This window comes from Denticeps clupeoides, unplaced genomic scaffold, assembly GCF_900700375.1.
Source record: "Denticeps clupeoides unplaced genomic scaffold, fDenClu1.1, whole genome shotgun sequence".
Lineage (NCBI taxonomy): Eukaryota > Metazoa > Chordata > Actinopteri > Clupeiformes > Denticipitidae > Denticeps > Denticeps clupeoides.
The window spans coordinates 232823-256859 of record NW_021630098.1 but is presented as its reverse complement, the minus strand read 5'-3'; the positions used below and the strand labels follow the sequence as shown (position 1 = coordinate 256859).

The following is a 24037-nucleotide window of genomic DNA, read 5'->3' as shown; positions in this document are numbered from 1 at the left end:
TTAGATTCGCGCTGCGCCGCACGTCGCGTCGGACGAGAACGTCGTTGTCATGGAAACGGAGTTTGTTGATTCTCAGAGCTGTAAAGCGACCGAGAGGAGCGACATCGTTTTTGGTGAGTAGGGAGTACAATGTTAAAATGTTATTTTTGCGTGGACCGGCTGGTTTGTGACCTCTAACCCTTCAGTGCGGGACCGGCGCCATGTTTTACTAATTAAAATAGTCCCCGTTTATCCAGCCGACATCGGTTTAGCTGCTCTTTCCAGAGCAAATAGGTTTATACTCGCAGCAATAGACTCTCAGACAACTATTCATACAGATATCCTCGTTTACTTATGTATTTCTGCTAATTCACGGTAAATTTGCATATTTGGCAGCTTCACCTTCACAATTTTGAAAAACGGGGAGAAGCTACTTGGTGTAGTGAGCGAGTAGTACATGAAATAAAACCATTTCGTAGTCTGGTTGTGTGGCTGTCGTTTGCTGTGTTTGCCTGTGTACTTTTACTGCTCAGGAAGGTGAATTCAGGGTTTCTAGATGTAATCTCACTACAAATCACGTGGTGACTAAAGAACTTAAAAAAGCGACGTGCTCCGGTCAGTGACGTCATCGTGTTTGTGTTTTAATTTAAACAGAGATAGAAGCTGATCAAAGTTAGCAGATTACGATATTCATCCGGATGGAGACCATGACAGAGCAGCGAGGAGGACCAGGACATCCAGGAATCGACAGCAGCAGGAAGACGACAGTCGGCCCAGACCCAGTTCAGCGGTGCGCGGCTGCGTATCTACTGGGTGCTCGGGCCTGGACTAAACCAACTGAGGGTAAAACTTCGCATGTTTTTTGTGTTTTCTTGATTAATGATAAAAACCACTGATCCCTTTCAGTTGAGTTTTGTGAAAGTGAGGTGATTGTGAAGATTTCAGAATCAGCACAGTTTTAAAGTAAACAAGCAAATAATTCAAGTAAATCTTGTTAACTAAGTCTTACATGTTACTATTGTAGATTTTACACTCGTGGTAAATCTTGTTATTGTCTCTGTTGAAGGTTTGGCTATTTTGATTGAGCCAATGCCCCTACCAGCAAAAAGGGCGAAGAAGGTGCAGCAATACCCTGCAGCCAGAAAGCCCCAGCGATACCCCAAGGCCGGGACGTCACAGGTCAACACGTTGACCAAGCTGCCCCTGAGGCGTACTGTAGCCAAGCCGCCTCTCCCCTACACTGCAGCCAAGAGGACCAGACCAGACAGCTTGTCCAGGAGGAACCAGACAAGCTGTCCTTACAGAAGACCCCAGCCTGGAACATCCACCATGCTGCCTCTGCCTGTCACCGCTGTGACCAGTTCACCAGAGGCAGGCATGAAGGCCACCGGGATGCAGCCAGACCCGACCACCACCTGGACCCAGCTGCCCCGGGACAAGCTGGTCCGTCTCTTCAGTGCTCAGATGGAAAAGCCGAATCCACCTGTGTGCTTTCCATCTGGGAGGAAACCGCCTTCTCGCCTCATGTCGACCAGCACGATATCAGAGCGAGAAGACATGAAGAGAGAAGCTCAGCAGCAGCGAGAAGAGGCGGCCAGGATCACGAGGGAGCAGCGAGGAGGACCGGGACATCCAGGAACCAACAGCAGCAAGAGGACAGCGGTCGGCCCAGACCCAGTTCAGCGTCCTGCTGCTGCGTATCTACTGGGCGCTCGGACCTGGACGAATCCGACTGAGGGTAAAACTTCACATGTTTTTGTGGTGTTTTAATTAATGATTTTTTTTTAAATATTGTGATAAACAGTTATATTCTAGTGAGAGTATTCTATACTCTGCTGAGGACCATTTGGAGATTTTTGTCACCACTGTCAAATTTTGGAGATTTTTGCCACCACCACCAAATCTGACAGTGGTGACGACTGACACTGGGGACAAAAACCTAGTCTTTCACATGATATGCATAAGTTTTTCACATTATAAATATAGTTTGCCTTCTTTTGCTACTTCAGACCTCTTCTTTATCAGTATACATTAATGTCATTATCTAATCTAATATATATATTTTTAAAAACAGACAGTGTTGACATGTTATGGTTGTGAAAGTAGCTGTGTCCAAAATTATGAACAAGTTTAAGAGAAAAAGCGACCTTACAGGAACCCTGCACTAGAGCTGAATGTTTGAAAATGGGTCCTCAGGAATGTAGTTGACTTTGTAGTTGCCTGATTTTATTGCTTTTTATAAATATCTGACGGTGGTGACGATAATGTGGGTTTGAGAAGATTGTTATCTCCTATCGAAGGCCAATTGATTTTGTCAGCAGTGGCCAGCATATAATAATTTAAATTAATAATTTTTTTTAGTACACCTAGAAAAGAAGCCTCACAAATGTGCAAAAAACACCCTGATTATTTTTATTCATGAAAATGTTTTTAATTTCTAACATAATGGCCACTTTTCTTAGTAGGACATGTTTTTGCTAAAGTTTCAAGAATCAGTGTTTTCCATCCCAACATGCATTATAATTAATGTAAAGATTTCAGAATCATCTCAGATTTAAAGTAAACGACAATTTTAACAAGCGCATAATTCCCAGTTATCTTGTTAAGTCTTACACGTTACTGTTGTAGATTTTACACTCGTGGTAAATCTTGTCTCTGTTGAAGGTTTGGCTATTTTGATTGAGCCAATGCCCCAACCATCAAAAAGGGCGAAGAAGTTGGAGCGACACCCTGCAGCCAGGAAGCCCCAGCGACACCCCAAGGCCGGGATGACGAAGCTGCCCCTGACAGGCACCACAGCCAAGCCGCCTCTCCCCTACACTGCAGCCAGGAGGACCAGTCCAGGCACCTTGTCAGGCAGAGACAAGATGAGCTGTCCTTACAGAAGACCCCAGCCTGGAACATCCACCATGCTGCCTCTGCCTGTCACCGCTGTGACCAGTTCACCAGAGGCAGGCATGAAGGCCACCGGGACGCAGCCAGACCCCACCACCACCTGGACCCAGCTGCCCCGGGACAAGCTGGTCCGTCTCTTCAGCACACAGATGGAAAAGCCGAATCCACCTGTGTGCTTTCCATCTGGGAGGAAACCGCCTTCTCGCCTCCTGTCGACCAGCACGATATCAGAGCGAGAAGACAAGAAGAGAGAAGCTCAGCAGCAGCGAGAAGAGGCGGCCAGGATCACTCGTAATGGGATAGACTGCAGCGTACTGGCTGACCGCTGGCACTACCCTTACGTTTGGCCTAATTAATGGGGAAGGAAGTGAGAGGTAAGTTAGGAGATATGTAGTAAGTTAGGCCATAATAGTTATTAAGCTATATGTAGTAAGTTAGGTTATAATAGTTATTAAGTTACCCCCTGGTCTGGCTCTACAGCAGTCGGATGGAAAAGCTGATTCCACCCAGTTCTGCAGCAAGGAGAACCAGGACATGCAGGAATCAACAGCAGCAAGAGGACAACGGTCGGTCCAGACCCAGTTCAGCATCCTGCTGCTGTGTATCTACTGGCCGCTCGGACCTGGACGAGCCGACTGAGGGTAAAACTTCACATGTTTTTTGTGGTGTTTTCTTGAACAAATTAATGATACCAATCATTTTTTTAAGTCATATTTTGTCATTAAGCCTGATTGTCATTAAGTTATCTTGTCTTACATGTTACTGTTAATCAGATGGAAAAGACAAATCCACCCAGTGCTGTGTGCTTTTCATCTGGGAGGAGCGAGAAGACATGAAGAGAGAAGCTCAGCAGCAGTGAGAAGAGGCGTCCAGGATCACTCGTAATGGGATAGACTGCAGCGTACTGGCTGACCGCTGGCACTACCCTTACGTTTGGCCTAATTAATGGGGAAGAAAGTGAGAGGTAAGTTAGGTAATATGTAGTAATTTAGGTTTGTAATAGTTGTTTAGTAAAATGTATTAAGTTAGGTTGTAATAGTTATTAAGTTATATGTAGTAAGTTAGATAATAATAGGTAGTATCTAGTTAGGTAAGTAGTAATAGTTATTAAGTTATATTAAGTAAGATAGGTTGTACTAGTTAGTAAGTAGTATGTAGCAAGTGAGGTAGTTATAGTTATATGTAGTAAGTTATCTTATAATAGTTATTAAGTTACCCCCTGGTCTTTCTCTTCAGCACAAAGATGGAAAAGTCGAATCCACCAAGCGCTGTGTGCTTTTCATCTGGGAGGCAACCGCCTTCTCGCCTCACATCGTCCAGCATCATATCAGAGCGAGAAGACATGAAGAGAGAGGCCCAGCGACAGCAAGAAGAGGCGTCCAGGATCTGCAGCAGACTGGCTTACCACTGGCACTGCCCTTAAATTTGTCCCAAGTAATGGGTAAGTAAGTGAGAGGTAAGCTAGGTTTGTAATAGTTATTTAGTAATATGTGATATAATTGATATGATGTCTTTTTGTTTACGTGTTCTGTTCTAGTGACACGGTAGTACAGTGCTTGGTGCTGCTGCCTTATAGAAAGAAACTGGGTTCTAGTCCTGGCCCGGGTTCTTTCTGTGTGGAGTTTGCGCACACTGCCCGTGTTCACGTGGGTTTTTCTCCGGGTACTCCGGTTTCCCACACTCAGTACATTCAAAACATTATTTCCAATTTAGGCTTGGAAAACCCAAAATCTTCTTTTTCTATTTCTTCTTCTTCTTATTATTATTATTATTCCATTTTACACAGCAACAATGATAACACTTTCAGCCTTTCAACCACCACACATTTCAACTATTCACCAGTTTAACCAATTCAACCGCATTTAACCTCTTTCTCTTAATTCCTTCTTCTCCACTCCTCCTTTTTTCTTTCCATCTCTGCTATTCATCCTCCGTAACATGTTTAATTTTTGAACATGCTCCTCCCTGATTTCATGTGACGCATTGTGACCAGGCCCAGTTATCATTTTTTAATTTTAGCATGCTAGCATTAGCATTACACTCTTTCTGTTCTTTCCTCTACTCTTTTTGCAATTTTACCCATTCCACAAAATTAACTTATTCTAAAACAATTCCACTCTTCCCTCTTAATCCTTTTATCCTATCGTTTTTTAAACTTTCACTGCTTTCCAAGCCAAAATTGAGTTATAATTAGTTTAAATTGGCAGCTAAATTTAGTCAATCTACTGGTTGTTCTGTGAACCAGTATGAATTGGCAAACCAAACCAAAAACCCTGGTGGTGTATTGGTAACACATTCACCTTCGTGGTGGAAATACCGGGTTCGAATCCTGGCCTGGGTTGAATAATTGGTTTGCCCTAAACATTGTTGTTTTTCATTTTTATCTGTCTGTTTGTCTGTCTCTTGTCTGTTCTTTATTATATAATGACATCATATTATATGACATAAAATACATTACTATAAATAATATAATACATGTAATATAAAAATGCTCTTCATGAACAGGAATTTGTGATTTGTCTTTTACAGAGCAATCACTGGATTATATATGAGCTCCCATTGTGACGTACCGGGGCCATGGGGCCGTCACAGCTTTTTATGGAGTCCTGATCCATCCCAGTTGACACCAATGTATCGGGACTTCATAAAACCTGTGAAGCAGCATGCAGACATCGTTGCTGCATTAATGTGGACATTGTGTTTGTTTATGTTCCTGGCCTAGTGCCTCACGCCTGTGAGTTAGTTTCCATTGTATCCTGTTTCCTTTGTTTTGGCTCTCCTGGAAGTGGCACAATCTGCAGTTGAGTTGGCAGAGCGACGAGGAGGCCAATGATAGTGGCGAGGAATCGGTGTGGGCATGGAGGACGCACCCCCCACCATGTTCGAGATGTCGGGCGAGGACCTCTGCGTCCTGCTGTGAAGCCTCCCTGTTGATGCGGATGACACAGACAGCAACGAGAGTGAGAACAACGCAAGCTGGTGTCTGGACAGTGTAGGGTCTGTACCTCCCACAGTGCCCTTCCTGAATTGTCACCAGTGTGGTGTGGGCCCACATGACTTCCTGGTGCATGAAGATGGTGAGAGCGAGGAGGAGTTTTGCGATCCGGTGGAGTGCTGGACAAAGCATGCGATGGATTGCTGCCAGCCAGATGCTGCGATGTCGGTCCTGCTTTGAGGTAACCCCGCCTCTCCTGCGTTAATCGTAAACTCATTCTCCGTCTGCACTGATGTTCCCCCGCAGGCAACAGCACTGTATCAGCACTCCAGCCCACAGCAGAGAACATCACCCCCTCCTCCTCCCTGCTCACGCCTACCACCACCACTCGAGAGGAGTCCACAGGGGTCGCCTACTACCACCATTGCACGCCCACAATCGTCAGTAGCGCAGCATCCTGCCCTCTGCCTGGTCACTGCAGTCGTGCCATGCCATATTCAGCATCCTATGACTGCTCCCTGTACTTCAACCACTCTAAGCGGGCCGGTAGAGCTTTTTCCGGGTGTCCACCACACTCACGCCACAGCCTGCAGTGTCTGATCAGCCAGTGCCCTGCAGGAGAACACAGACACACCAGACATATGTCAGGTGTCCCGTGGAGTAGGAGCCGCTGCTATGTCACATGACAGGACAGCATCCGGAGGTTCCGGGTCCTTCCGTGCCAGGGAGGACCACCAACTACAGCAGTGCCGGAGCCCTGTGGTTGTCGCTGCCATCAGAGCTGCACCCTTGAGAGGAGGGTAGTATGATGTCCCAGGGCCACGGGTCCGTCACAGCAGATGCCCATGCGGCAGATTATGCAGTCCTGATCCATCCGTTTTCATCCGTTGTGCCGTTCTTTTTTTTGTGTTACTAAATGACTCCCCTTTCCCAGATGTACCATCTGTGTGCTTCCTTCTCCCATCAGCCCTCAGTCGTGCCACCCATGATCACTTTACTTTTAATGAATTAATATGGTGATTATTTGACCTAATGAAAATGTTGATTGGGGGGTCAGGTTTGTGACAAATGCAGTTCTACTCTTCCTGCTCTACTTCCTCCTGCTCATAGCAGTCTGCTACACATCAGCAGATCTTTTCTTGGTGTGGTGGGCTACTGCTGCTATATGTCTTGTAAAAAGCTGTTTCAGAGCCACCGTTATGACTTTATTGTCTTCTTTTGGACTTTGATGTTTGGAAGATAAGTTAACTCTAGAGTGTTGGTGGGTTTCCCCTTTTTTCTGTCCTTTATATAGCAGCAGTCACAGTTTCTTCTTTTATTTCATTTGTTTATCATATTTTGTTATGATATAGTGACGTGCTTTCAGCTTTTACAAATATTTAAATTTTTGAATGTTGGCAATAAAAATCATTATAATTTTCTTCTTTGAGTTCTTCATTGTGTTGCATTGTTTTAATGTATTGCTTACCCTATGACCACAACCTGACTGAGCGTTTGTAAAAGATAAGATAATTTTTTCAAAAATCAACTTCGCTTACTGACTCTTATTCTTATATCACCTCTGCCAGCACTTACTGTACCATTTACACACGACCTGTTATACAGCAGTACCCAACAGAAAGTGTTCAGGAAGGTACTATTTAAAAAGTGTAAATTACACACATAATGCTGTCTAAAAAGTGAAAGTGTCCATAATCTTCATGTTGATATGTGGACATGTGCTAGAAGAACTGGGTGTTGGTCTCTCCCAACTCTGTAAACTAAGGAATGATCTCCTACAAGCAAAAGTCTGCAGATGGAGAACATGACTGTATTTCTGTCATTGTTGCACAATTTGTTGCATGGTTAAGATAAATCAATATTTGATCAGCGTTTGTTCAAATGCATTAACAAAATTGCTTGCATCTTAGATAAACCATGGTTATATGGTTATGTTATATATTATTGTCTTGACACAGTGCTACTTCTCTTTAAACAGAAGTTATTCAAAGAAAATATGCAATTATGTTCCCTTATGTAACAATATGACACCCTACAGACACAACAATGTGGTCATCAGCGAATGATGAGCTTAAGACCAGCAAATATATTAATCTGTATATTAATCTTTGATGTAGGAAAAACAAGAAGCTTGTTAATAAGGAGTTGTTGAACATTTTCACAGTTTTGGATACTTTGGGTTTTCTTTTCTCTTTTTATTGTACCATACAATTCAGAATTTGGTGCTTCTGTGGCCAACTGTGCTCAAAATGTTTTATGGGGTGGTCTGAACACAGTTTGTACATTTATACCACCTAAAAGTAGAATAAAAGTGCTGTATTATGCAAGGTAAAGACACTTTTACATTTTCAGTACTTTTTCCACAAGTGATAATTCTTATGTAATGATAAATGCAATCATATACTTTAGCATATTAACATAAGACTTTTTGTAGAATTGTATGCGCTATGATTTCTTATGAACATTGGAACAATTCTGTCGAACCCTAAATATAGCCCTCCACTGATTTGACCCAAAATATTACAGTTACAACAAACCCACTGGGCTACCTGCACCACTGACTAAATGTGAATTAAATATGTCAATGGAATCTTTAATCCAGTGTGATCATCTATGAATTCAATATAATTGAAAATGTAATGTAGAATAGGAATTGAACTATAATAATGTAACAAAAAATCTGAGGTAAACATATTGGTGATTGACAGCTGTCACAAACCCCACTTCCTCATTGAAGGAGGAGGGTGACTGGAAGTTACAGTGTTGCTGGGATCCATTATCAGAAGTTTGCGGTTTGAATATCAAAATATTTTATTATATCTTTCCTTGGTACAACACTGAAGATGTGACGCTGTAAATGTAAAGTAAACAATGTACAGCTTGTCAGTTTGCTCCGCCCTCAAAATAACTAAACACACAGACTATAATGTCCAAACTGCTTGCAACATAAGTGAATACGCCCCTAAGTGAAAATGTACACTCATTTGCACACCTTCACCCTACCTGTTACATATATTTTATGTTTAATGTTAAAGACATAAAAGTGTAATATTTGGTTATGTTTGTAATATTTGGTTCATTGTATACTTGCAATGCTGTGGTCTGTAGCAGTCGCTAAAGCATTTCACTGCATATCATACCATGTATGTGTCACGTTCCGGACCGGAGTTTCACTGCTGTCATGTGAAATCTTCCCTAATCGTTTTCACCTGTGTTAATTGTATAAAGCTGCCCTGTTCGTTTCTGTTCGCCGTCAGGTCTTTAAAGTTATGTTCCATGTTCACCAGTGTCAACGTCTCGGATGTCTCCCCTGTCTTGTGCCATTAAACCCCGGTTTCGTGATGTCAGGTGATTGCGTCCTTCATTCCTCGTCTTCTCGTCACTCTTCGTCCTCCTCTCCGTACACCTGCCTCGTCATGGACTTGACAGTATGATTATGTATGTGACAAATAAAATTAGAATATAATGACATTTTTTCCTGACAGAGGCAGTAAATAGGTATTTTATTAGAAATGTATTCTTAAACAGATATTTGGAAATAGTTTTAGCTGTGATGTAATGTGACTTGTGTTATTTTATGCCCTAAATGATTGTTTTCTGATTAGGGTCTGTCCCATTGCTGTAATCTAGTTTTCCTTTAGTGACTCTTTTGTAATTGACTTTCGGTGTTAACACAGTGGCCTATTTTTGCTCTTATTAACCCTTCTGTTGTGACTGTGTGTCATGATCCGGAACGGCAGGGGTTACTCCGGATCCGTAGTCTGGACCGGAGTTTCATGTTCGTGTAATGTAATGTTCCCTGATCGTGTTCACCTGGTGTATATTTATATAATTGTATAAAGCTATCCTGTTCGTGTCTGTTCGCCGTCGGGTCATTGTGCGTGTAGATGTTCCCCTGTCTTGTGAAGTTTGGATTAAACCCCTGTCCTGTGATCGTGCGAATGCGTCCTCCTTCATGCCATGTCCAGCCCACCCGTGACACTGTGTAAAAAGTACACTTTCCTTTTTTGTCCTGGAATGAGACCTCACCTAATCCTCAGACACACTTATTTAAATGCAGTAAATCAATTTTCACAATTTTCTTAAATTCTAAAGGTCTCAAAAAAAAAAAAAGTTACATATGTGGTGTTACGGGTCCAAAATGACCCGTCATCACTTAAATCTATGGGTTGCTCTGAGGATCAAGTATGGCCCAATGTGCACAGTTATGGCCCATATCACCAACACACGCATACACACACACACACACACACACACAGGCCTCTTTCACATGCACAGGCACAAACAGAGACATTCAGAAACACATGCATACAGGTGCACATACACCACCCCCCATGTGAACTCAAACCTTCTCGCAGCATATTGATTTATTGTTTATAAACATTGGCACATATAAAGAGTGGGATAGTATCAGTTGAATTCTGTAGGAGCATCAGACAACATGAGCAAAAGGTATACTGTTCATGAGGCACTGGATCATATCTTTGGTAATGATGGTGATCCTGAGGATAGAGGGCAAAGTGAAGCTGAGGAGGATGTGTCTGTGGATGAGGATGACGTTCAGTATGACCCTGAACAAGACCAAACATCCAATGAGGAGGACCCAGATGTCACAGATGATCAAAAAGAGGTTTTCAAGTCCAGAAAAGGTGACATTTCATGGTTATCAAGCCCTCTTCAAACCCAATCCAGGGCACCAACAGAGAACATCCTCAGAATGACTCCAGGGCCTACTAGATACGTGGTGTCACACGCCCAAGACAGCATTTGAACTGTACTTTTCACGACCTATTCAGAATATCCTACTTGAGATGACCAACATGGAAGGAAGAAGAGTGTTTGGTGATAGCTGGACAGAGATGGACAAAACACAGCTCAATACCTACATGGGACTGTTGCTTCTTGCGAGGGTATACAGATCCTGTAATGAAGCTACGGGCAGCTTATGGCATAGTGAGTCAGGACGCCCTATTTTTCATGCCACAATATTGCTTCAGTCCTTTCATGCATTATCAAGTGTGCTACGTTTTGACAACAGGGAGACAAGACTTGGGTTATGGAAAATTGTTTTTGACTTCTTGTCTTTATCCTACCATTTATCTATGTGGGTTCGTTTTGTCCCGAAACACCAAAGATGTCACTATTATTAATTATTTTAAATAATAATAAAAAAAAAAATTAAACATTTTTGGTAGGTGTACTCTAATATTAGTTTATAACATATTTATAGTTTATTATTACTCATTCTATAAGAAAAAGAAATATATTTAGTGAATTTAAACAGTTTTTGCAATCAAAAACGAGTGGTATATTTTAAAATACTGTGTGTGTGGAGCCAACTAAAAAACTATTCACACACTGGTTCCATTTATATGACTACATACTAAGCCAGCAATTAGCTGAAAACCAAAATTTGAAGAAAACTGGTGATTTTAAGCATTTTCAAGCATTTTTAAATCATGAGTCCAAATTGACCCGCTAACACCACAGGTGTTACAGCTTTCTAACACAACACAAGGGTTAAACTGGATTTCCAATACATATAAAGTTCGAGTAGATTTGACACACCATGGAACTCCCATTGTGTTTTCCATTGTAAATGTTTTGGATCATCTCTGTGCTTCTTTCAGCCACTTTGGGAGCTCTGGAGATCAGCCTTCTGTATGACCAGGACAACAGCAGCCTTCACTGCAACATCATTAGAGGAAAAGTAAGAGAGCAGGAACAATATTCATGCAAAAAGCATACATTCTTATGTTTACTATGACATTAGTTTATTAGTTTATTTGTTTGTTTGTTTGTTTATTGAACCCATTTTGTGCCATCACTGCTGTGGGATATACTTTATATATTGATCTCATTAAATAATTGTAGATTTATAGATTATAAATTATTAATAGATTGTAAATGTCATGCCACATCTTTGAGGGATGAAGATACCAGTCCGTGCCATGTTAACATAAATGGGTTTTAATAATGTAAACAGAAATATGTGCCTGAAAAAGCACATACAAACCAAAAAAAGAATCACGCAGCATTACACAATCTCGAGTGAAGGCGAGTGTGGGCGCTACCCTGCTCTTAAGGGGCCCTAATTACCTAACTCTGAAGCAGCTGAAAGTGACTTGGGGCCGAACACAGATGCTGAAAGCCGACACCTAGTTCTCCAGGAGGACCGCAGCATTACGGTAGCGCGGGCACATCTTCACACCTTACGTGTTACCAGAAGACAAAGTGAATGTCTTCACAAGATACTGCTTCATTGTCCCATACTTGAATATATAAATTATGTATATGCTAATCAAACAATGTGTCAGGATCAAACTTGCAGTCTATTTGTTGCCTAATTTAAACTGGTGCTCCATCTGCAGGGTCTGAAGCCGATGGACTCCAATGGTCTGGCTGACCCCTACATCAAACTGCACCTGCTGCCTGGAGCCAACAAGGTAACTACTGTTAACCAGTCCTGAGGGAGAAAGAGAGTGACAGAGGCTGCATTTGGTGCCACCTGGTGGACGTGGGGACTCAACGCAGGGCTGTTTAGGAAATTTACATTATATTTACAGCATTTGACAGGTGCTGTGATGGCATTCACTATCAGTGAAAATCTGGTCTAAATCTGGTCTAAACATATCATCAGTCAAACTTTTTTTTCCATATATAGCATGTAGAATAAGAACAAAAAGGAAGACTTTTTAATGGGTGTTTAGCCTTTGTTTAAAGCCCCCAGTCACTGTTTGAACATCTAGGGGAAGTTCATTCCACCACCTACAGAGGGTACGGAAAGTATTCAGACCCTCTTAAATTTTTCACTCTTTGTTATATTGCAACCATTTGCTAAAATAAAAGTATTTTTTTCCTAATTAATGTACACACAGCACCCCATACTGACAGATAATACAGAATTGTTTACATTTTGTCTGATTTATTAACAAAGAAAACCTGCAATATCCCATGGTCTGTTCCCACTGTAGACGCCAAAGCAGAGAAGAGTTTAGATGATCTTACAGGGTGAGGTGCAGTGCAGGGTGTGATAAGTGCTTTGGGGAAGGAGGGTACAAGGTACATGCAGAATAGTTTTATCTGTTTCTTCATCCACCGAAATTGAAAGTGAAGTGATGATTGTCATTGTGAAACAATGCAGCAGAGCACACGGTGACACAACGAAATGCGTCCTCAGCTTTTAACCATCACCCTTGGTGAGCAGTGGGCAGCCATGACAGGCTCCCGGGGAGCAGTGTGTGGGGAAGGTCCTCACGCAAATTCACCAAAAACGTAAGTTATGGCTCCCTCGCTAATCCCATGTGCAGTGTGTGAAATGTACAGCTTGACGAACTCCGTCAGTAGTGAGGATTTCACCTGTGGGAAGTGTAGGAGACTAGTTGAAATGGCGGAGAAAATAGCCGAGCTAGAGGAGCGCTTCCGAAATTTATATTTAATTAGGGAAACAGAAGTCTTAATTGACTCCTTTCTAGTTCCGGACGCGCACCAGCCCAGTCAGCCGGTGAGTGTGTCTACCCCGGCGCCGGTACCAGTAGCGCCCTCCGGACAGCAGGGCACTTGGGTGACGGCTCGGCGTAAATCACGCAAGCGAGCTTCCCGCCAAGCTCCCCCACCACCTGGGCACCACACACCGGTCCGCGTTCAGAACCGCTTCTCCCCCCTCAGCGAGGCATCCGCTGGGTCCTACAGTCCACCGGCTCTCGTCATTGGCGACTCTATAGTTAGAAACGTGAGGATAGCGGCACCAGCGAATAAAACCCTGTAACCGCAGGTACTCCAGTATAACGATTCACGTCGGCGCTACGACGTCCGGCTACGCCAGTCGGAAATAACTAAAGATACTTTTATAGAGATGCTTGAACTGGCTAAAACGATGTCGGATAAAGTAACATGCTCTGGCCCATTACCGCAGTTTCGGAGTAGCGACGAGATCTGTAGCTGCTCCTCTACATAAATCGCTGGTTGTCGGAGTGGTGTCCAAAAAATAAAGTGGGTTTTATTAATAACTGGCCAACATTTAGGGGGAAGCCTGGTCTTTTTGGGCGAGACGGCATCCACCCCAACTGGGCGGGCGCCACTCAGTTTTCTTAAAAATTTAGCTCATAGTCTTAGAACCAAAAAACAAAACTGACTCGCCAGAGCCGAGACCAGGCAGCAGACAGACCGGCTAAACCGAGTGTCTGCCATTTGCGTAGAGTCGCCACCCAGCGTGTACAATATTGTCACTGTGTCTTTACCTCGCTCTATTAAAACAAGAGATTCTACAAGAAACATTAATAATAAAACTCAATAATATGCTGACACTGTGTCTGTTCCACGGACTGGGCGGGGTGTCTGTTTCAGGAACATACTACCCGTTACTATCACTCCTTCTGAACGTACCACCAGCACCCCCGATTTAATAATAGGATTATTAAATGTTAGATCTCTCACACCTAAAACGCTAATTGTCAATGAAATTATTACAGATCAGGGGTTCGATGTGCTGTGCCTGACCGAAACTTGGTTAAAACAAAACGAATTTGTAGCAAATAACACCCGATATTATAAATTCTACCCTCAAAATTGTTAACTCGTCGCTTAGTATCGGCCACGTACCAAGTTCGTTCAAGGTAGCAGTCATTAGACCCCTGATTAAAAAGCCTGATCTTGATCGCAATCAAATTATAGACCGATATCCAACCTCCCGTTTATATCAAAAATCTTAGAAAAAGTCGTAGCCCAGCAGCTGAGCACATACCTAGACTGTAACAATATCCATGAAGTATATCAATCGGGATTTAGATCTCATCATAGCACTGATACAGCGCTGGTTAAAGTGACCTGCTGTTGGCCTCTGATCAGGGACGCATCTCGCTGCTTGTCCTGCTTGATCTGAGTGCAGCGTTTGACACTATTGATCACGCTATTCTCCTTGCCAGGTTAGCGAATTTTGTTGGGATTAAGGGAACAGCCCTTCAATGGTTCAGATCATATTTGACCAACCGATATCAGTTTGTGGACATCAATGGTGTTTCGTCTTCACATAGTAAAGTAGAGTTTGGTGTTCCACAAGGTTCTGTCCGTTACTTTTTTCGCTATACATGTTACCTTTAGGTGACGTCATCCGCAAACACGGTATTAGCTTTCATTGCTACGCTGACGACACACAGCTGTATCTGTCAGCAATGCCAGATCAGAGGCAGCAGCTGAACAAAATAGAGAATTGTCTGAAGGACATTAGACAGTGGATGCTCACCAACTTTCTCCTGTTAAACCCTGACAGGACAGAAGCGCTTGTACTTGGGCCTCAAGCAGCCAGGCATAAGATGGCTGACTACATCATAACCCTGGATAGCCTTTCTATCTCACCAAGTATTGAAGTAAAGGATCTAGGTGTCATCATTGATGCAGGTCTCTCATTCAATTTGCACGTAGATAATGTTACTAGGATAGCATTCTTTCACCTTAGAAATATTGCAAAAATAAGAAATATCATTTCAATGCATGATGCAGAAAAGTTGGTCCATGCATTTATTACATCAAGGTTAGATTACTGCAATGCATTACTGTCTGGATGCTCTAGTAGGTGCATGAGTAAACTCCAGCTAGTACAGAATGCTGCAGCCAGAGTTCTAACTAGAACTAGGAAATTTGACCACATCACCCCAGTCTTACAATCACTGCACTGGTTACCCATCAAATTTAGGATTGACTACAAAATCCTACTTTTGACCTATAAAGCTCTAAATGGTCCCGCCCCGCAATACCTGAGTGAACTTTTGGTTCTTTACGAACCGCCACGCCCCCTTCGATCAATGGGTGCAGGGGTCACTACTGGTACCAAAAGTACAGAAGGTCACAGCTGGGAGCAGATCCTTCTCCTGTAGAGCTCCGCAGTAGTGGAACGGCCTGCCTGTCAGTGTCCGGGACTCAGACACTATCTCAGTGTTTAAATCCAATCTCAAAACCTATCTGTTTTCTCTGGCTTTTTGTTAAAATCCTAGACCCTCATTTCACTTCACTTCCTGACAACTGCTAAACAAGGACATACCATGAAACAAACCAGAGGGTCACCACAGCCACCACCACCGCTTCAAGGATCTTCAAGTGGACCAGTAACATCATTATGGACACGTAATCTAGACCATGACACTGGACTACATTCTGGACTTCTCCAACCCTACAACTGTAGGACTTATTATTATATCATCCCCAACAGTGGTGGCCTAGCGGTTAAGGAAGCAGCCCTGTAATCAGAAGGTTGCTGGTTCGATTCCTGATCTGCCAAGGTGCCACTGAGGTACCACTGAGCAAAGCACCGTCCCCACACACTGCTCCCCGGGCGCTTGTCATGGCTGCCCACTGCTCACTCAGGGTGATGGGTTAAATGCAGAGGACAAATTTCACTGTGTGCATCGTGTGCTGTGCTGCTGTGTATCACATGTGACAATCACTTCACTTTAGATAACCCTGCACTGACACCATTTGCTGGCTCACTCTACCCTGGAAGGGGGTCCCTCTCTGTATCACTCCTTCCCAAGGTTTCTTCCTTTCTTTTTTTTTTCTCTCTCCTAGAGTTTTTTTTGTGTGGAGTTTTTCCTTGTGTGCAGAAGGGTCAAGTGTGGGGGGTGTCAACTGTAGGGCCTGTCAAAGCCCATTGAGACATACTGTATGTGATTTTGGGCTATATAAGAAATAAATGTTGTTGTTGTAGTTGTTGTCCTTTGCTCAATAGCACCTCATTGGCACCTTGGCGGATCAGGATTGGAACCGGCAACCTTCTGATTACGGGGCCACTTCCTTAACCGCTGCCCCGAAGGCCACCACAGCCAAATCATTGCAGATATATTTTTATAATCTTCTAATTTAGTGTGTTTATAGTTAAAGTTATGTTAAACTTTAAATTCCCAAATTATCACCAAATTATCCACTTGCAGTCATCCAAGCTACGCACAAAGACCCTACGCAACACCAGAAACCCCACCTGGAATGAGATTCTTGTGTATCACAGGATCACAGATGAGGACATGCAGCGTAAAACCCTGAGGTAGGGAGATCAGTGAGCTCGCTCTCAGGGTGGCTCAGGTGACAGGAGGTGTGGGGTGGGGCTGACTGTATCCCAAATGTCTCCACTGCAGGCTGTCTGTGTGCGATGAGGATAAGTTTGGACATAACGAGTTCATCGGAGAAACCCGAGTCGCCCTTAAGAAGCTGAAGATGAACCAGAAGAAGAACTTCAATGTCTGTCTGGAAAGAGTGATTCCTGTGAGTCACCACTACACACAGCCAACAGATAGTGAATTATATGCAAACTAGCCATACCTTTAAACCTCAGAAGGTACCCACTAAGCTCACAACAGTAAAGCTAAAACTTTCAAATGTACAAGAACACACAAACACACAAGCACTGACTTCATGAACACACTTTCCTTAACCGTGTAGTGCTGTTACTCAGGGTCATGGCTGTTACTGGGGATTCAACCAGGGCAGGGTGCACACACACCAACACACCATCCAATCACACGCTCATACCTACAGTCAATATAGAGTCAACAATTCAATTAGTGTGCGTGCTTGTGGATGCCGAGAGGAAACCGGAGAACCTGAAGGAAACCAGCTTCAAAACAGGGGGAAGCATGAAAACTCCACAGCCTTGGAGGTGTCAGGTCACGCGCCAACCATGAATACATACTGTTTATGTATTGAATATATTTTATTTTTTCATGTTTGTGTTGAGACTAGAGCTGTCCTCACCTGTCGACATCATCAATTGCGTTGCCGCAAATTTAGAATTTATAAATAACTATATTAGTCAATTAATGTGGGATTACTTAATCCAACTGATTAAGAAAAAGGAAACGTTAGATTCATCGATGCACCGAAAAAATAATCACTAGATGAATCATTTAGAAAATAATCGTTTGGGACAGGCCTAGTTGAGACCCATAACCAAAATATAGATTTGAAACAAGTCAAATGAAATACATGCATATGGAGCATCTACTATGAAAATGAATGAGATAACCCGTTTACCCACTTTACCTTTCATAACTCTCATACTGTCTCTCTCAGACAAAGAGAACTGCTACAGCTGGTGGAGCACGAGGCATTGCTCTTTATGAGGATGAGGTAAGAGGAGAATAAATGAAAGATATATATATATATACAGGTATTATACAGTAAAAAAATAAAACATTGTTCCTTTCTTTTTTCTATTTATCAGCATGTTTATCATTTGTTGTAAAAGATGGAGCAGATGTGGAGGAGAAGGGCCGGATCCTAATCTCTCTGACGTACAACTCTCAGCTGAGTCGGCTGATTGTTCGGGTTGTTCGCTGTGTTCACCTTGCTGCTATGGAGGCAAATGGGTATTCAGACCCCTTCGTCAAAATGTGAGTTATCATGCTCATTTATCCACTCTTACATGCATTTACACTTTCATTAATGCATCCTAACACATGTATTGATGAATGTGAGTACATTAATAGCTTTTTTCATATCAATGATTTTACCTGCATCACACAGGGAGTGTTCCTCTTTTATCTAAGCAAAATAGCTTCTGCAGTAACAGAGAGACGCACTGTTGGCCTCATTCCTAGCCAAACATAGACAATTGGTGCAACAATGTTCCTGGTGGGCAAATTTTTAAATTGCTTGAGAATAAGGCTGAGCTTTGAAAGTTCTCTCGATATAAGATCGATTATCTTGCAAAAACCTAAATGAATCCAGTAAATAACAATTTAAGGTGACTTAATATGCTTTTATCATAATTTATCATTTGCTGCCTGTGCTTCTATATACAGATGCCTGAAGCCTGACATGGGAAAGAAGGCTAAGAATAAGACACAGATCAAGAAGAAGACCTTGAACCCTGAGTTTAATGAGGTTAGAAGCTGCCATTGATGTATGTTTTTTATAAATGTATTTATTTAAATAAATGTAAATATATGAAATTTATTTAATTAATGAGGCCTACATGTGGCTATTTTACAGGAGTTTAGCTATGAAATTAAACATGCAGAACTGGCAAAGAAGACACTGGACATTTCAGTTTGGGACTACGACATTGGCAAATCTAATGACTACATTGGTGAGAACAGAGGCAGCACTCATTGCTTCTTTTTAATTGGCCGACCTGCTTGACCCCCTCTTGACATTTATTGAGTACATAAAGACATGGCATTCACACATGTTCTTTTCTCTAACTGCTTTTATTTGAATTGCTGTTTTTTTGTCTCTATGTTTTTATGATGATCAGGTTGCTATAATGATATTTTACTATATTCTTAAAAGGTTAACAAAGCTTAAGCTACACAAGATGATCTGAAAATATAAAATAACAGCACTTTCTATTTTTCCTTTTTTGTAAAAGGCAATAAATCTATATCATTTACAGTACATTATCAAGAACATTTATGCATTAAATACATTTTAAATAAACATTTACTTATGTACCCAGCATGAGCTTGTCACATATTTATGTGAAATCCTGCTTTCAACAGAGTGGTATGTATTTGGGACTACGACATTTTATTTCTCCAGAAAATGTCCCAAACAGACATTTTGCATAGGCTAAATAAAACAAAATGAATGCTCCATCTTGACCAAAGAACCAGCCACAAATGTATCATTTAGAAGTGATAGAGAGAATGTAAAGTAAGGATAACTGTAAGCATATGAAAAATATTCTCAGAAATGTAATTCCTCAGTGTCTGTTAATGCTGAATAACATAGAAGGAGATGAACATGTTTATCAAACACATCTTTTTCAATGCCTTCAACCCTTGACAGGAGGTTGCCAGCTGGGCATCTCTGCTAAAGGAGAGCGTCTGAAGCATTGGTACGAGTGTCTGAAGAACAAAGACAAGAAGATTGAACGCTGGCACACCCTCCTCAACGAGAACCACGTCACCAGTGATTAAGATTGCTGCTCTGCACCCACCCTGACTCACCACCGCCTCCCTATCTACAACCTGCCCTGCATGACAAAGAAGAGACAACTGTCCTATTCCAAAACTCTTTACATCTCCACCCACTCGCACTACAACTGTTTACAACTGCAGCCCAAGCCCCGACGTGTGTAAGTGAAAAAGAAAGCACACACTTCTACATGGTAGAATGACCTCAAGACTTTCTAGTGCTATTATATTGCAAGTTTCCATGAGAAAAACCAATGCATGATCTGGTGTTGTTCACGTTGTATAAGATTTGTTGAGATGCATACGATGACATCCATAGGTGCCAACTCTGTGGGTATGTTGGAGCCTGCAGCACCGATAATGGTTTACCTCAAGATCTAATAACTAGTCAGACTATGAAAAATATGTTTATGGAGATTCTTTATATTATTCTCCTTGACAGTATTCAGGTGGAAGGTCCAATATCTATGCCTTATTTCTGCAGAATAATAAAAACATGAAGAAGTTCGGTTACATTTTTGCATCTAAAACACTAAGACTAGATCTATACTTTCTAGATCTGTATTGTCAGTGTCAATGGCCACGCACCATGGACCCGTAAAAAAAAAACATGCACCTTGAACATTTTTCCAGTTTTCTCAGTTTACAAGCAGATGTTTGTGAACTTGAAAATATTTATGGCACATTGCGGTATTGCATCAAGAACGGTGTGGTATACCCATTTTGTATGAATAAAGTCAGCTTATTTAGGCATGCTGTATGACACGGTAATGCCTCCCAGCCCCCCAACAATAGTCGGCGCCTATGATGACATCTCTTCTTTTTATACCCTCCCCATAGTCCTTCAGTAGTCTAGTCTGAAATTAGTAGTGCTTTATAGTTCAACTCATGGTTGCAACTTTGCATTTGAGGTTTACATATTTGAACTTTATAAAATGATGCAATCAGGCCAATCGGCTCATCAGATTTGATGGGGTCCATCAGTAACTAATTAAGATAAAAAAAAACCCACCCCAAAACCTTCCTGATTTCCTATCTTATGCGTTCTATTGACTACTACTATTGACTACTACTAGTTACTACTAATAAGCACTTGACACTGATTTTGAACAAAGATGCCTTGGAACAAAACTATATTTCATTGACTGGAAGGATCTCACCTTCCTGTTTTCTATGTTACAAAGAATACAAACCAGTATTACTCTGTGTAGGTCACCCACTCTGTATGACCTGTTGACTGCCTATAAAATGGAATGATTGCTGCTTTCTCATTTATGGACTGTATATATAGTGCATGTACTGGAGCAGGCAGAGTAATTCCTGTGTGTTTGGACCTGTATTGTTTTGCATGTTAAATAAAGGGTTTACCTGGAGTTTGGTTGAAACTGACAATAAATGCTAATGCAACCCATGATTGTTTTTTTTTTCTCAATTATTTTTTGTAATGTACCCCATGTTAACATGTTTATTTTTTGGACCTTTAATGATGGTGTTTGAACGTGAACCACGTTTCTTTATAAATCATACCAGATTTTCATTAGAAAATTTCACCTTCAAATTGTCTAATAGAGGTTCACACATGTTCCTTAATAAATAGATGGATAAGTGTAGTTTTCAGTCTCATTCATTTCAAAATTACAGGGAATACATCCAACAGGATGCTCTGGGCCATCTGTGCCCATGCCTTTATTTTCTCTATGTATTCTAACAGGAAACCAGAAAATATTTGCACACATGGACCAGAGTTTGCATAAACGTGTGCATATTTTGGCGTAAAGATTGCAACGGATACATAGGAAGAGGCGCACATTTAGGTCCCATTTTGTGCATACGCAGTGGTTATAAATAAGACCCCTGGTGTGTGTCAGTCTTTTCTGGTCAACAGCACATGAGTGATGACTCCTGCAGTAAAGATGATAAGAATAACCCCCAGGGTCATTCCACGACGCAACGCAAGATCCTTGTTGGACAGAGGTTCTCCTACAGTGGTCACAGCGCCATGGTCCACAGTGTCTGACAAGATCTCATTTTCGGTGTAAGGTAAAGAGGTGCTTGTATTCTCAGATGGAACTTCTTGCAACTTGTCTGTTGGGAAGTTGCAAAATGAGAGGCTACAATATATATCCATCTAAACATGTACTTGCCCTGCTACTACAATCGCAGTACAACTGATGCAATTTTTGTCAGCACTTATTGTTTCATTTCATGTTGTCTATGAGTCTGGGAGAAACATTTTCCCACGGCATACTGTAGAATGACCGTAGAAAACAACTCCCCCTCCTCCTACCACCATTGCATAAGTGAGCAACACACATCCAGAGATTGTCCGATTATTGCGCTAATTAATTGCGGTAACTAATATAGAAGAGGAATTGAACTATAATAATGCAAAAAAAATCTGAGGAAAACATATTGGTGATTGACAGCTGTCACAAACCCCACTTCCTCATTGAAGTGAGGAGGATGACTGGAGGTTACAGTGTTGCTGGGACCACTAGGCCACCACTGCCCCCAGTGGCATGGTGGCAACAGAGGTGGGAAATGGGTGGGGTGGCGATCAGGGAGCTTTGGATAACTGTTTTAGTCAGGTAACTGGATTGAAGACCACATAAATCACAGGTTCAAACCCCACTTACTAGTTATCTAGTTATCCACACCATCCTTTTGGTCCATTGGAGCAGCAGTCCCAAGGTAAGATTAGGATGTGTGCGTCGTCCCCTCCTCCCACCCCGACCTCATGGATGTTCTATGGACTCAGACACACAAGACACTGGAAACGATTCAGACGATTCTGATAGGAGAGTCTGAGATTTAAGGTGTGGCGCCAGAGGACATGCTAATAGACCTCTGGGCCTGGCACAGGAAGTGCCTGCTGTGCGGCAGGAAGTGATGTCATGCCTCCAGGGGTGACCGATCTGAAAGATCTGGGGAAAGAACGCAGATAACTGAACATCATGAACATCAGGATGCACGTCCATGAGAACTGTGAATTTAAGGATCACTTCAGCTCATAATTAAAGGGCTCTGCTAACAGAGGCTGTTACTGGAGACCAGTCAGTCAGTCACTTAGCAACAGCTGCTAAACAAATCACTGTTTTAATTGGAATTTCAGGCAGGCAGTAAAAACAGATTTAGTGGAGTTTGAGATTTGGTCAGCAGGAGATTTCACAAGCTGTAGGTACAAAAGAAAGCCACTTGGTGCTCATCTTATGCAGAATCTGTGGTATTTTAAAAGAACCAACGCAGTGCATTGGTGGTATAGTGGTGAGCATAGCTGCTTCCCAAGTAGTGGACCTGGGTTCGATTCCCGGCCAATGCAATGGACATTTTTTGGGGCAGTGGTGGCCTAGTGGTTAAGGAAGCGGCCCCGTAATCAGAAGGTTGCTGGTTCGAATCCCGATCTGCCAAGGTACCACTGAGGTGCCACTGAGAAAAGCACTGTCCGCACACACTGCTCCCCGGGCGCCTGTCATGGCTGCCCACTGCTCACTCAGGGTGATGGGTTAAATGCAGAGGACAAATTTCACTGTGTGCACCGTGTGCTGTGCTGCTGTGTATCACATGTGACAATCACTTCACTTTCACTTTCCGTTATTAGAATATGCAGAATTTATCATAATATCAGTACATACAATGTGAGCAGCTTGTGTGTGTGTGTGTGTGTGTGTGTGTGTGTGTGTGTGTGTGAGTGTGTCATGCCCTGCAGTCTATGAACTCACCCTTTGATGTCCCATCTCACATCAGTGCCATGGACAGACGTATTAATCAGTCTTTTCATCCAAGTCTTTCTACAGTACAGTAAATAAGCTCAGGCTGAATCTGCGGTAAGAGAAATAGGTTCCTGGTACCTGTGACCCAGCTGACCCACATACTTAACCCACCACTGACCCAGGGGACTCACCTGTAATTAGTCAATGTGGATGAGGGGGACATAAATAAATTCAGTACGAATGACACCAAACTAATCACCATTCTGCACAGTCTGGGCTTGGGACTCCTTGCCTGTCCCCGCAAAGAAAGCAGAACCCATGGAAGGGGCATTTCCTGCAGCTGAAACGAGAACCAGACCAAAATGTAACAGCCAAGAAAAACAAAGCAAATTTACAGACATTTACATGCAACAGTGTTGATCAGATAAACACAGTGACAAAATACTGAAATATTTTGGAAAAAGAATATTAAACGCTTCAGGTATTGGTAGGAAAGGGGGCATTAAACGATAGAGCACCGCCCTCTGCTGGGGAAAAAAGACCTCTGCAGCTCAACCTGTTCCCGTGACACATCGCAACCAGGCAAATAGTTTTAGTTGAAAAAAACAAAGACA

The 24037-nt window shown here is 42.3% G+C and overlaps 1 protein-coding gene and 1 non-coding gene across 2 annotated transcripts; both read left to right on the top strand.

Moving 5' to 3' along the window:
* Positions 1-2666: 2666 nt before the first annotated feature.
* On the top strand, positions 2667-20922 carry LOC114783503 (rabphilin-3A-like). Its single transcript, XM_028968964.1, has 14 exons — positions 2667-2830; positions 3355-3515; positions 5823-5951; positions 6116-6355; positions 10237-10458; positions 11440-11519; positions 12181-12255; positions 16732-16841; positions 16933-17059; positions 17867-17923; positions 18035-18186; positions 18598-18679; positions 18788-18884; positions 19586-20922. The coding sequence occupies exons 1-14, from the start codon at positions 2667-2669 to the stop codon at positions 19714-19716; spliced, it is 1827 nt and encodes a 608-aa protein (XP_028824797.1). The 3' UTR covers positions 19717-20922.
* Positions 20923-22960: 2038 nt separating this feature from the next.
* trnag-ccc (transfer RNA glycine (anticodon CCC)) lies at positions 22961-23032 on the top strand. Its single transcript has one exon. It is a non-coding gene; the product is annotated as a tRNA-Gly (tRNA).
* Positions 23033-24037: the final 1005 nt, after the last annotated feature.